Source organism: Macaca mulatta, chromosome 7, assembly GCF_049350105.2.
Source record: "Macaca mulatta isolate MMU2019108-1 chromosome 7, T2T-MMU8v2.0, whole genome shotgun sequence".
Classification (NCBI taxonomy): domain Eukaryota; kingdom Metazoa; phylum Chordata; class Mammalia; order Primates; family Cercopithecidae; genus Macaca; species Macaca mulatta.
In genome coordinates, this window is record NC_133412.1 from 125,666,696 (window position 1) to 125,680,481 (window position 13,786).

General features: G+C 36.7%; 1 protein-coding gene across 2 annotated transcripts in view; it reads right to left on the reverse strand.

Moving 5' to 3' along the window:
- TXNDC16 (thioredoxin domain containing 16) overlaps positions 1-13,786 on the reverse strand; it is a 113,511-nt gene that overhangs the window by 97,202 nt on the left and 2,523 nt on the right. The window contains exons 2-6 of one of the 2 annotated variants that reach the window (XM_015143696.3): positions 8,112-8,221; positions 7,254-7,489; positions 6,255-6,337; positions 2,066-2,139; positions 1,198-1,272 (exon numbers count right to left, since the gene is read on the reverse strand). In XM_015143696.3, coding sequence (XP_014999182.3) covers positions 1,198-1,272; positions 2,066-2,139; positions 6,255-6,337; positions 7,254-7,431 — 410 coding nt within the window. In that variant the 5' untranslated portion in view covers positions 7,432-7,489; positions 8,112-8,221. Of the gene's footprint in view, positions 1-1,197; positions 1,273-2,065; positions 2,140-6,254; positions 6,338-7,253; positions 7,559-8,111; positions 8,222-13,786 lie in introns of both variants that reach the window. The other variant, XM_015143695.3, reaches the window with a different exon arrangement.

Below are 13,786 nucleotides of genomic sequence, written 5' to 3' on the forward strand. Positions count from 1 at the left end.
AAGACCGTCAATGTCAGCAAAGGTCTTAGTGGACAACAGGCTTATAACATTAAATTGGAAAAGTCCATGTAAACCTGTGTCCTTAACAAGTTATATTTTCTAGCTCTGTTACGGAAGAGAATATCAGACTTAATTCAGGGAAAGATTCCAAGAATGGTCCCCAGATAGACCTAAATACCAGGCATGGAGATTCCAGGCCAGAAAACTTAAACTTTCTCTCTCAGTAAACACTGAGGTATGTGCTGGGACAAACTCTTTCCATACTAACTGGGCAGGCACAGAGCTAGAGAATCCAGAAAGAAATCCAGCTGGGATAAGAAGAAAGCCAGGTACTTAAAAAATCCCCATGAGAATAACGAAGATGAGTGGCACATGCCTATGGTCCCAGCTACTCGGGAGGCTGAGGTGGGAGGATCGCTTGAGCCTGGGAGGTGGAGGTTGCAGTAAGCCAAGATCATGCCACTGCACTCCAGCCTGGGTGACAGAGTAAGACTCCATCTCAAAATTTAAAAAAATTAAAAAAAATAAAAAACAAAGATGAGGTTCCTACCTGGTACTATGGTCTAAATGTTTGTGTCTCCCCAAAATTCACATGTTGAAATTCTAAATGCCAATATGATGATATTAGGAGGTCATAAGGGCAGAGCCTAATGACCTCATTCAAGGGCAGAGCCTAATGAATGAGATTAGTGCCCTAATAAAAGAGACCCCGAGAGAGCTCCTTTATCCTTTCATCATGTGAGGACACAGGGAAAAGATGACCAGCTACAAACTAGGGGCCCTGACCCAACACCAAATCTGCCAGTACTTTGATCTTGGACCTGCCAGTTTCCAGAACTGTGAAAAACAAGTTTCTGTTGTTTATAAGCCACCCAGTCTATGGTATTCTGTTATAGCAGCCTGAACAGACTAAGATATCTGGCAAAATCCTCACTCCACCAGTTGGACCTCACTTGATATGGTTTTGTTGAGTCATCTCCTACTCTTACAAAAGTATCTCCATGTTTCTGTATACCTTGCCATTAAAAAAAATTTTAGATCCTTGATGTGGGAAGATAGATTAGTAATTTGTGTTAAATTGTTGCCTACAAATATAATGTTAAAACCCTGAAATATTTTAATGAATTGTGGTTATTTAAAATGAAATCAATAAATAAGTAACAAGTAAACAAATGAATAGGTAGCCCCTGTACTTACAAGAGAACATGGGCGACAATAGCATTCACATCAAACAAGGTGTCAGTAGGGAATTCTCTAAGCAGTATGTTGCCCCTATAAAAAGTTTTAAAACACAGTAATATTTAAAAACACAACAATATTTCCTTAGAATTCAATTTACTTGTCTATCAAATACATTAGCTTATAAGGTCTTTGATGTTACAGCCTGTGTCTTATCCACATACCTACCAGAGTCCTGGCACATAATACAACGTTCTCAAAAAATACATTAACTTTGAAAAGCCTAGGCTCTGGACCTGGCAAAAAGGCTAGAAAAAAATATGAGTCCAAACAAGGATTCCTACCAATCTCCCCAACTCACAATCAACACACACACACACATAAATTCCCCAAATTAGGCTGGGATGAAAGCAAGAAGGAAAAAAGTGTCCTCAGGGGGTCCCTGAGAAAACAGGACCTCTCCCCCCTTCTTCAGCCAAATCCCAAGGATTTGAGAAACCTCAGGTAGATCAAACCTAAATGCAGAGAGATTGGCAGATCTCTCAAAAATAAAGTACATTTATTTCACACACCCAAATGTGGACCTGACATATCTATCCAGAACACTAAATTTGGTAAGCACTTGCTTACCAGGCATTTGTTGTAGGAGTTTACACAAGAGCCTCACAAAACTACCTTGTGAGGTAGGTATTACTCTCTGTTTTATAAATAAGGAAGTTAAAGTACAGAGAGGTTAGGTAACAAATCTATCACTTGGACTTTTGGTTAAGCTTTACATGATCCCCCCTACATATAACTTTATTCTAGCTCAGTGATATTTTACATATTTAAATATTCTAGAAGTATAGCTTTATATTTGTCCAGCACACTCAGGAAAATAGCTTACTTGAATAAATATGCTTTCATCAGTTCCTTTTCTTTTCCACAGTATCTTGATATTTCTTCCTTGACACAATTAACCTTTAAAAGAATATACTTAAGTTTTAGCATATATATCAAAAGGTCAAGTTTCTTGGTTGGAAAAACAAGAAGGAGAATTAAACACTACAGCTTGTTTCAGGTCAAATTTTGTACTTTACTTTTTTTTTCTCATTTGTATACTATAATTGTTCACATATTCAAGTGCATGAGATAACCCAGAGAAAGGCACTATTTCTGAATTCAGTCTCATGGAACAAGTAGGTGGCAACCAGGTAGAAAAGGAAGGACACATTTAAGGCAAGACAAAAAGTATGAGCAAAAGCCAGGAAGCACAAAAGTGAGTGCTAACTTGGGATGATGAAAGCATCTCAGCAGGTGGAACACAGAGGTAGCACATACTGCTGGGTTCCCACCCAAAATCCAACCTTCCCTTTTGTTTACTAACAGAACTTTGCTAAAAGCAAGTGTTTCATTAACAGGCTTTCCCAGCCTCCCCAACAGCCTGCAATGGCTAAATGGTATTAGGAGGAGTCACTGGGTTGGAACTCCTAAAAGGCTCTTAAAAGCGGGCTGATACTTTTGCTCTTTTCCCTCCTTCTTGACCAAAAATAGATAAGATAGCTGGAGTACCAACAGCAATCATGGACCATAAGGCATCTTTAAAGAAGCTACTTGCTAAGGATGGCGCAACAGAAAGAATGAACTAAGTCAATGATGATGTCAGAGCAGCCATACCAGCCCTGGATAGCTTATAATCTGAACTCTAAGTGAAAAAAATATATAACAACAATCTTGGCAACGACGTGAAGATAAACAGAAGGCAAAAGAACACAAATATAAGGAGAGTTTAAAATAGTATCACATTAGTATAGGTCAAGGATGACTTGGACCAGAAGTAAAGCCAAAAAGGACAGAAGACATTGAAAAGGATTTTACAAATACAATACATAAAACTAGGGAGAAGACTGAGCGTGTACATGCAGATTGGGATAGAGGAGGAGAGGAAAGAGGAAGAAAAGAGCAAAGGGGTTTCTAGATGGGGCAAATGGGTAGCCACCAAGGTTAACTAACCAAAACTAAGACCAGAAGAATAGTTATTTTGTTTCGCATTTGGTAAGGTTTTTGTTTCTTTTAAGAGGGGGTTTTCCTGTTGTTCAATTTAATTTTAATAGGATTTAAGGAAGAAGAATAACAACTGGAGAAGTAACATTTGTTTAAAAAGGTACAAAACAGGAACCGACACTAAAAAATTAGAAATAGAGAATCAGAATTAAAGTCAGAGTATAGCCATAACCAAAAAGTAAATTTTAATATATGTAATTTAAAATTTTTTTAAGTTACAGCATAAGGATGGTTGGTATTATGACAATAGATGTGTCCATTCATTCATCAATTCAAAATATATTTGAATGTCTACCATGTCAGTCACTGTTCTAGTCATTTAGGGTACAGGTAAGTTCCAAATAAAAATATTTAGCTTTAGAACAATATAAAACAGAGATAACTTAAAAACTAATATGTAGTGTTAAGTGCTATAAATAAAAAAAATTACAAGGGGATAGTATGTGATAGGGCATTTTAGAGAGGAAATCAAGGAAGGCTTCTCTGAAAAGGTGACATTTGCACAAAGAACTGAAGAAATGGAGTAATGCATACAAATACACAAGTAAGTAAAAGAGATGAGTTCTAAGCAGAGGGGAAAATATCTGCAAAGGCCCTCTGGTAACAGTACCTCCAGCAGGTTCAACTAACAGAAAGATGACCACTATGTAATAAGAACGAACTGAACAAAGTGGTGGGTCAGAAAATGAGATCGGCGACAAAGCCAGTGTCCACCATACTCAAAAGTTTATATTTGATCATAATTGCAATGAAAGGACTTTCGCAGCATGGTAGTGATGTATCCTGACACATCTGGCTACATATGGAGAAAAGTCTGTCACGGGACAAAGTGAAGGAAGAAAGCCCAATTATTAGGAGGCTGTTGTGGTTTCCCCAATGAGAAGAGATGGCAGGAAGAAGTAAAAATGAAGGTACAGGAAGTGGTCAGATTTGAAAAGTTCTCATAGTGGAACCAAGTAGTAGATGGATTACTTATCAGAGAAAGAAAAGTCAAGGATGAGAGAGCTTTTTGTTTAAAATCTACTTTGATACACTAAATTTCTTCTGGTTATCACTTGTATAATATATCTTTTTTTTTCCCTTCATTTACTTTGAAGATTTCTGAAGCCTTTATTTTGGATGCATTTCTAAATAGCATTTGTTAGGGTTGGTTAGGGAAACAAGAAGGAGAATTAAACATTACAGCTTGTTTCAGGTCAAATTTTGTACTTTACATTTTATTCTGATTTGTATGCTATAATTGCTCACATATTCAAGTGCATGAGATAACCCAGAGAAAGGCACTATTTCTGAATTCAATCTTATGGAACAAGTAGGTGGTAACCAGGTAGAAAAGGAAGGACACGTTTAAGGCAAGACACACAGCTCTAAATAGCATACAGCTTTCTTGGGTTATTGTATCCACCTTGACATTCATTGTCTTGACTAGAATATGTAGTCCATTTATATTTTAGCATATTCTTCATCCTACCTCTTGCAATCTTAACTTCTGAAAACAATCTTACATACTGCTTTTTGTGAAATCTTTCCCCATACCATCTGTGACTTTCCACCTCAAAAATCAAATATGGGCTTTCTTCCCTTTAAACTTCAATAGGCTAGGCATGGTGGCTCACGCCTGTAATCCCAGCACTTTGGGAGGCTGAGGCAGGAAGATCACCTGAAGTCAGGAGTTCGAGACCAGCCTGACCAATATGGTGAAACCCCATTTCTACTAAAACTACAAAAATTAGCCAGGCATGGTGGCATGTGCCTGTAATCCCAACTACTCGGGAAGCTGAGACAGGTGAATTGCTTGAACCCAGGAGGAGGAGTTTGTAGTGAGCCAAGATCACGCCAGTGTACTCCAGCCTGGGTGACAGAGCGAGACTCCATCTCAAAAAAAAGAAAAAAAAAACTTCTATGGCACTTTATTTGTATCTCTCCTATTACAATGATCATAGTTATTCTATTTAATAACTAGCATTCTATTCCAGTTACTATATGTATAGTTATTTAGTGACAGTCTACCAGTTACTAAACAGTATGATTATCCCTTTTGAGTTTCCTACCAACCTACTGCTTCATTTCTAAGTTTCAATTTAAAATTTTATTCAGAGATCCTTGGAGATGATTGCCATTATCACTCTACAGTGAAATCAGTTGTTCAAAGTTAATTGAGATCTCTACACATACAGAATTCTCACATTTAAAAAATAGGTATTTTTTAAGGTATACAGCCAATGTTGGTTAACGTTTCTGTGCTGTCTGCCCTGGGAACTCTAGCTGCAGAGACCAAGAGTGACAATAGCCATCTCTTAGAAGAGGAAGGCTAATGAACTAAGAAAAAATGTACTCAGAAAGTCAGGTAGACATTAACCTGAAAGAATTTAGTATCACTGGGTTACCTCTCATTCAGGTGTCTGATGTATAAATTCTAAGTTTAAATTAAATAAAAGGCTTACATATCTATGTAATCCATGATGCATGTGGAAATTTTCTATAATACTCTATAGCAAGTTTGAACATTTTTTGAGAAAACAATTAAATATGTAATGTTGAGTTGTTATAACTTTGTTCTAAAAATAAATGCGAAAAAGTGAAACATAAACCATTATAAAGAGTTATAAGAATAGAAAAAAACCTATTCAATTACCTCCATTTTAAATGTTACTGCAGTTTGTGTAATAAAAATGTAAAAACAGTTGAATTTTGGCTACCTATTATGAAATATTCATTAGGCAAAACAAAACAGAACAAAAACCTAACTACAGGCTTGAGAAATGATACCACAGGCCCAATAGAATGGTTTACAACATAAAGTTAAATTCTAAGCTAAAAATTTTTAAACAGCTTTTTGTCCCCTCTATATGTAGTATATTATACAATAATCTGAAACCATCATTCTGTGCTTCTGTTTATTCTTACGGAAAAAATATATTTCCACTTTGGAAAAAGATATGAAGCAGAAGTATTTTAAGATATTCAATCTTAAGCCATAAAGTTGCAAGATGTTTATCACTAATATTTTAGTAACATAAATATCTTTCTACCTTGGCAACTGAAATTCCATAGTCCTGCAAAGGTCTAACAGCCTCATTCAGTTCTTCAAGAAACACAGATGTTCTTGGGGAATCTAAAATAATAAATGTTTCATGAATGTTTATGAATTGCCCCTTAAAAATGAATTTTAAAATCTGCAAACACAGAATAATTTGTCCAACTAGCATACAACAACAATTAATTAAACATATCTCATTACATATTTTCACACCCTTGTTTTACTATTGTCTCATTATTCTTCTAATGTTTTTATCATGATGTATTTTAACTTTGTAAATGGACCTTAAACACTTACTAAAACAAGAATATGATGTTTCATTTAAACCTAACATTTGGCATTTTTCCTCCAAATTTAATACCATAAACACAACACACATGTACACATACAAAAACTTTCCAAATGATTTTAAAATACCATTTTCGAATCACAATTATAAGGGAGCCAACAGAAATGTGTACTCACTTCACTTATTAATTCCAAGAATAGTATTTTTAAGACATGAAGACTTGAATTGGACTATCAAAAAATTATTAGTTATGTTCAATAGTTATATTAGTTAATTCAGTATAATTAACAATACAGCTAAAGCAGGGTATTAAAGTATTACATTTAAAGTTTTAAAAAACTTAAAATACATGCTAAAAACATGAGAAAGTATTCTTTCAGATGTTATGTTAGTAGCTAATTCTTACCTTGTATTTACTATGAACTAAGCATATAAGTAAAATCATTTAATCCTCACAACAAACTTACAAAGTACTGTTTCTTGTGAACAGATGATGAAAGAAAAACACAGAGAAACTAAGTGACTTAACCAAGGTCACACCACAGGCCAAGTGGCAGGAGCCGGATTCAAACCCAGTCAGGATTATAGTAACAGCTGTATAGCACATATTATTAATCTTAACAGTAATCTCCCACTGTGCTTATTGATTAAATAGCAATAAAAACATCACAAGAATCATATTAGAATTTTAAAAATACTTACCAGCTTGACAAAAATAAGCTAAAGAGGCTTTTCCTGGTTGCAATGTACTAAAATACTTCTGAGGACTCAGTTCTAGTAAAGAGTCTACTGTTGGCATGTAAAAACTGCACATTATGACAAAAGAGATCCCAACTCTAAAGACACCGAAGCCAGAAGACATCATGAGCTGTAGCTGCATATGAGTGGAAGATTCTGACTGCTTTTTCACTGCTGTGTTCTGTTTCCTAAGACAACACCTGGCGCAGAGAAGGTATTCAACGAGGGTTTGTTGAACAAATTTGTTAAATGAATGAATGGAGTAAAATCTGCAAAAAGAAAGTTGTCAGTCACATCATTTGATTTTGCTAGTACTTTATCGTAAAAATTTGAGGGGGGACAATATGTAACAACACTGACTTGATAATACTATTGATTTTTGATACTTACAAAAGATATCAAAGCTATCTAGAAAATGCTTAATTTAGTAGAGTAGTTAAGCTAATTGTCATTTTCAAGGGTTCTAAAATTAATTCTCAAACATTAATCAATCCATTTTTAATTGGGCATTTTGTTTTTATCTATAGTTGATTATGAGAAATAATCAAGTAATTATTTAATACCATTTAGATGGGAGTCAGACATCCAAAATATGCCTAATATGTTTACTTTTACTTTAAATCCCGTAGAAGAAACCTATTAAAACAATGGAAGAACATTCCTTCCAAATATACATAATTTGTAATGCCTAACCCTTAGATTTCTTTATACTGCTTAAAAATTTAAATATCTTTTTCAACTCATACTTTAATTCAACTCTGTGTTCTGAAATAAAATTTGTTCTAGACATCCTCCTCTTATCTTCTTTCTTGGTGTACTTACTTCCATGCTGTCCTCTGTATCTGCTGTTAATTCTCTTTGTTTTCTATTTTGTTACTTTCAAATTTTTCTTGAACAACTTCAGGAAGTTTTCTACTGATGATCTATGTTATCTACATTTAAAAGAAGAAAGTTTAGAAAGAATAGTATAATATAAAAACAGCCACAGCTATAGGTGAAAATTTTGTGTTAGAATTTTTAAAATTTCAAACAGGACCCATCTCTTTCAAATGTAAGCTCACTATCTCAAAATAGGCAATAGGAAAAAACAGCAAAAGATTATTTCTATATACTCCTAAAGGTAGAATTTTTCAGCAAAGAAAAAAATGATAAAGAATTTGAAATGTATGAAAAATCATATTCAATTGAGTATTTCCTCTGCTCATTCAATATTATCAATAAGCATATAATATCTCTCCCTAATAAGCCAGTGTTCCTCAAAAAAAAAATGAAGCAATTACTCTGGTTATTTCCTAATAATTCTGTTCATCAGAGATAGTATATATCAGTGAAAAAATTTGCCATCAATTTTTAATGAGTCAAGAGTTCAAAAACTCAAAGGAAAATGACAAGCAAGAACTATAAGAGGTATATAAAAATGTAACTTTAATGACATAATTAAGGAATACCATTGCCATTAAAATTGATTATACATTATAACCATTTTAAACCAGCCTATTTTAAAGATACTTTATATTAATAAGGATGTTTTAAAATAGGTCATCCACTATTTTCTTCATATTCTGGAGAAAATGAATGCATTTCTGAGGCTAAGGGAATAACTATATAACGTTCATTACTGTATATGAAATAACTATAACCTAATTAAACTGTACAACACGAAAAGCACAGGTGAAAGATTTGAGTACAGAATATCATCTTACCTGGCCTCTAGGTTATAATTTAACTATTTTAACACTAAATTGGACACTAGTGTTAACATATTACTCTTTTCCCCTAGAATGTATTTTGTAGCACAAAAGGTCTAACCAGACAGCCAATGCTTAAATATTTTCCCGTATCTTCTATCTTGTTGGACAAACCAGATTATATATGTGAAAGTACTGTGCTTTTAATCAGTTAGAGACATTGGTGATTGTTCTAACATATGTTTAGAGTTAGGAACTCAGTAGTAATCTCTGTAGTTTGCTCCATCTATGGTAAGATTTGATTATTTTAAAAATTACTTAAAGCAAAGAATACCACATGGGTCAGCTAGAAGTAGAATTTATGTCTTCATAATGAAATAAATACTGAATAATGATTTAAGCAAAACCATAACAACTGTTGAGAGAAAGGGAAGATAGAAAATAAGGAAACATGCAGCTAGGGTGGGAAAAGAAATGAAAAGAGAACTAAATTTTCAACTTTCACAAAACCAAAACCAAGTTTATTGAAAATAGGAAGGTCAATGCCAAAACAAACAGTGAGCAGTTAAAAGTAATTGGTTCTAAGGAAGAAGAAATGGAGGCAAGGGAGTTGGGGAAGGATATCTACCTTGTAGGGCCATGGAAGAGTGGACATTTCACATGCATGCAAAATAAAACGCAGTTGCTCAGAGACATGCAGTCCTCATATAAAGATCTTAACTAAAGGCAAGAGGATGTGGATGGAGAAAGAGAGTATCAGCAAGAGCACAGTGAAAACAAAGGTACAAAAGGTACTCAGTGACTTTTTTTTTTTTTTTCAACCTCCAGTAATTAGAAAAGGTAATTAAAAACAATACTTGGCCAGCCACAGTGGCTCACGCTTATAATCCCAGCGCTTTGGGAGGCCGAGGCAGGAAGATCACTTGAGCCCAGGAATTCAAGAGTAGCCTAGACAACAGAAGAGACCCTGTCTCTATTAAAAGTAAGAAAAAAAAATTTGTCATGCATGGTGGCACACACCTGTAGTCCCAGCTACTCGGGAAGCTAAGATGGGAGGATCGTGATTGAGGCTGCAGTGAGCCATGATCACGCCACTGCACCCCAGCCTGGGTGAAAGAGGAAGATCCTGTCTAAAAAAACAAAACAACAACAACAACAACAAAAATTAATACCACAAAAATCTAGGTATCAAAACCAAGTGATGAGTACCTTTGGAGAAATGTGGCTGTATTATCTTGGTGTGACAGTCCATTAGTATAGTTCTAGTTCTCCTTGCAGTTACTGATTACACTGAAGCTCCCTCCATCCCCCACCTCTGGGGAAGTTAGTTAAGACCACCAGATGACTTACTGTGGCCAAGAAAATGTGAGCAAAAGTGACATCTGTCTCTTTTGGGCAACAGTTTCGGCAGCTAGTGTTAATAAGGCCAGGCTTTACTGTCTTCTGTTGCAGTCAAGAGAAATGCCCGAATGGTGCCTATTCTATGAGCATAAGCATAACAGAGAACTCCTAGCTAATGTGTAATAAGCATGTGACAGAGGAAGAAATAAACCTTGTTGTTTTGTCACTGAGATGGCAGGGGCTATTATAGCAGCATAAACTATTTTCTCTTAACCTGTATATAAACTAGAAGTGAGATGCCACCTTGACAAAGACTCCAAAACACTGGGTTAGGGGCCAAGCAGCATAGAAACTGTTCTAGGCCTACTCAAGGAAACATTTATCAGAGACTGGAGCTCAGCAAGTGACCCATATTAACAAGTTTGATAAAACTGTCACTACAATAGTTTGGAGGTGACATGTACCTGATTAACTTACAATGAATACGTACCTAGGTTCCTGTGGCTAATGGACTTATTTATAGCCCTAAAAGAAGAGGTTGGAAGATAGATTAGTACTGTGTGATGGTAGCTGTTGGTGGTGTTTAACCAGGTATTAAAAGAAAAATACTCAGAGAAGAACTGCCATCCAAAAGACTAGATGTTCAAAACTTAAAACAATCCTTAGGCACCCACCGGAACATGGTCACAAAGCAAACTGACAAAACTGCTCAGACACAGAAAGAGGCCAAATGCTCCAAAGCCAATTTCAGATGTGGCCAAGAATAATAAAAAAAGAAGAACCTCACACAGGGCAAAGCCAAGGACCACGGAGAACTATGCTGTAGGGCATGTGAAGAGTAAGAACGATTTGTTACTGGTCTAAAATAATGACATAAATACAGAAATGGAGTGTAAATGTTTAGAACATTTTATAGCAATTTCACACAGTAATTTTATGTTTATTGAATCTAGTAATTTTAAAATTGGGCTTGAAATTTGATATTCTTTATTTCATTTTTCCTGTAATTCATTTCTATTGTGTTAGATAGGAGTGCTGTTGTTGTTTCAACTGGCACAGAGAACTCAGGGAACAGAACTAGAGCCCTAGCAACATTTGCCCAGAGAGATTTCAACTGTAGATTGCTACAATCTAGAATCTGGTGTGTGTTTTCCATTCTTCTTCTCTCCAAACAGGAACACTTATAGTTCTCTCTCCCAACACTGTCTTATGTATTCAACAGGGGCTGGCAGACAGATAACTTCTATCTAGACCAGTAAAGAGGTGACCACTGCTGGGCATTACTCAGGGATCCTGAACTTCAGGCTTCACGTAGTGAAGATGGTAATTCTGAATTACCTCCACCAGGAAAAGCCAAGGAAGAACTACATGTACAAAGGAAAGCATTTGTTGACAAGAGAGAATGTTCAAATGTTTCTAGTTCTCTGCACGTTAAAATTATACCTCTCACTTCCTTGAGTTAGGTATGGCCATGACTTGGCCAATGAAATGTGCAAGGTGACATGTACTTCTGGAAGCTTTTAAGAGTCAGTATACGTGTGCAATGAATCACAACACACTTTCCCTCTGCCATGATCACTGATAACACTCAAATTAGGCCTTCTCTGTCAGCCCAAGTCCCAGAAAGAGAATACCATGGGGAAAAGCTCCCAGCTGATCCAATATAAAATAAACTATTATGTGACAGTTACTACAGGACTGAATGAAGGGGGAACAAAGGCAGAAATGAAAATAAAGACAAAATAATCTGTTTTAAAGAAGGGGTCAGGAGGCTCCTTGCTTCTAGTGAATAAGGGCCTTGAGCTTCCACAACCCTTCATATTTACTGGGTAGCAAGAACAGGGAGCAGCAGGTAAAGGTTGGTCAGCTGCTTGATTTATCACAGGTTCACATGATTGCTAACAGGCTTCAGATGTTCCTGCAGATAATCACAAGAAGCACTGAGCCTGGGGCATGACTGGCCTCAGCCTTCTTCTGGGCGGCAGACGCAGTGTGTCAGTTTGCCAACAACCTGCTTCATGAGAACAGTTTGCTGTTCGCCTCCAGTGGTATACTGAGTTGGTTACGACCCCCATTCTTTCTACCTCCAACACTATTAGGCTGGACGTGGTGGCTCACACCTGTAATCCCAGCATTTTGGGAGGCTGAGACAGGTGGATTACCTGAGGTCAGGAGTTCAAGACTAGTCTGACCAACATGGTGAAACCCTACTAAAAAGTACAAAAGAATTAGCCAGGCTTGGTGTCAGGTGCCTGTAATCCCAGCTACTCAGGAGGCTGAGGCAGGAGAATCGCTTAAACCCAGGAGGGGGAGGTTGCCATAAGCCGAGATTGTACCATTGCACTCCAGCCTGGGCAACAAGAGTGAAACTCCATCCCAGGAAAAAAAACAAAATAAACTATGATTTTAAACTCCTAATGTTTCGGGGTTGTTTCCACAGTATAACCCAGTCTAGCACTATTAGTAGACCTGGTCTTAGTAATGGGTAAAAGGATTATGACTTGAACATAAGACGACTCTTTAAAATGCAATTTGACTATTATCACAACAGATGCCAATACTAAGAGACAGGAAAAGTCACAGGTAAATGTTTTCCATAACATGTTTGCCAATACTACCGATACACCTCCCAACTACATGTAGACTTTGAGCCTTTGGGCTGGAAGAGGCCCTCAATTCTTCAGTATAATGGTCCTGCTAGCATGGATCAGAGATGGCATGTAAGATGTAACTTTTGTCTCATCCCTAAAGAAGTATGTTTGCACAGCTCATTTAAATAATAGAAAGAATGAGTGACATGTAACTAAAGACTAATACAAGAGGGTAACCACACTGTAAGAATGGCTCCGTGAGACAATAGTAGAAAAAGGGCTAAAGCATGCACATAAAATGTTAAAGGCGATAAAAGTGTGCTTTGTTCAGCAACCGAATGTTAAGCTCCAAAGGACATCAAGAAGGAAGCACTTCAAGAGAAAATGCTAGACTTCTTGTTAGTAAGGAGACAGTATAAGGATTTGCCTTTGTGTTCCTGAGGCAGGTAGAACAGGTGGTAGCCCTCGTTAGCCCCACCAATCCCATTTTGGTATAGGGTACCATATGCAATAGTAATTGACAAACAGTTCTGCTTTTTTTTTTTTTTTTTTTTTTTTTGAGACAGTCTTGCTCTGTCACCCAGGCTGAAGTGTAGTGGTGCAATCTCCACTCACTGCAAGCTCCGCCTGCCCAGTTCACGCCATTCTCCGGTCTCAGCCTCCTGAGTAGCTTGGAGTATAGGCGCCCACCACCACGCCCTGTTAATTTTTTGTATTTTTAGTAGAGACAAGGTTTCACCGTGTTAGCCAGGGTGGTCTTGATCTCCTGACCTCATGATCTGCCCGCCTCGGCCTCCCAAAGTGCTGGGATTACAGGCGTGAGCCACCGTGCCCGACCCAAACAGTTCTGCTTTTAAATGGTTGAAAGACTACTATG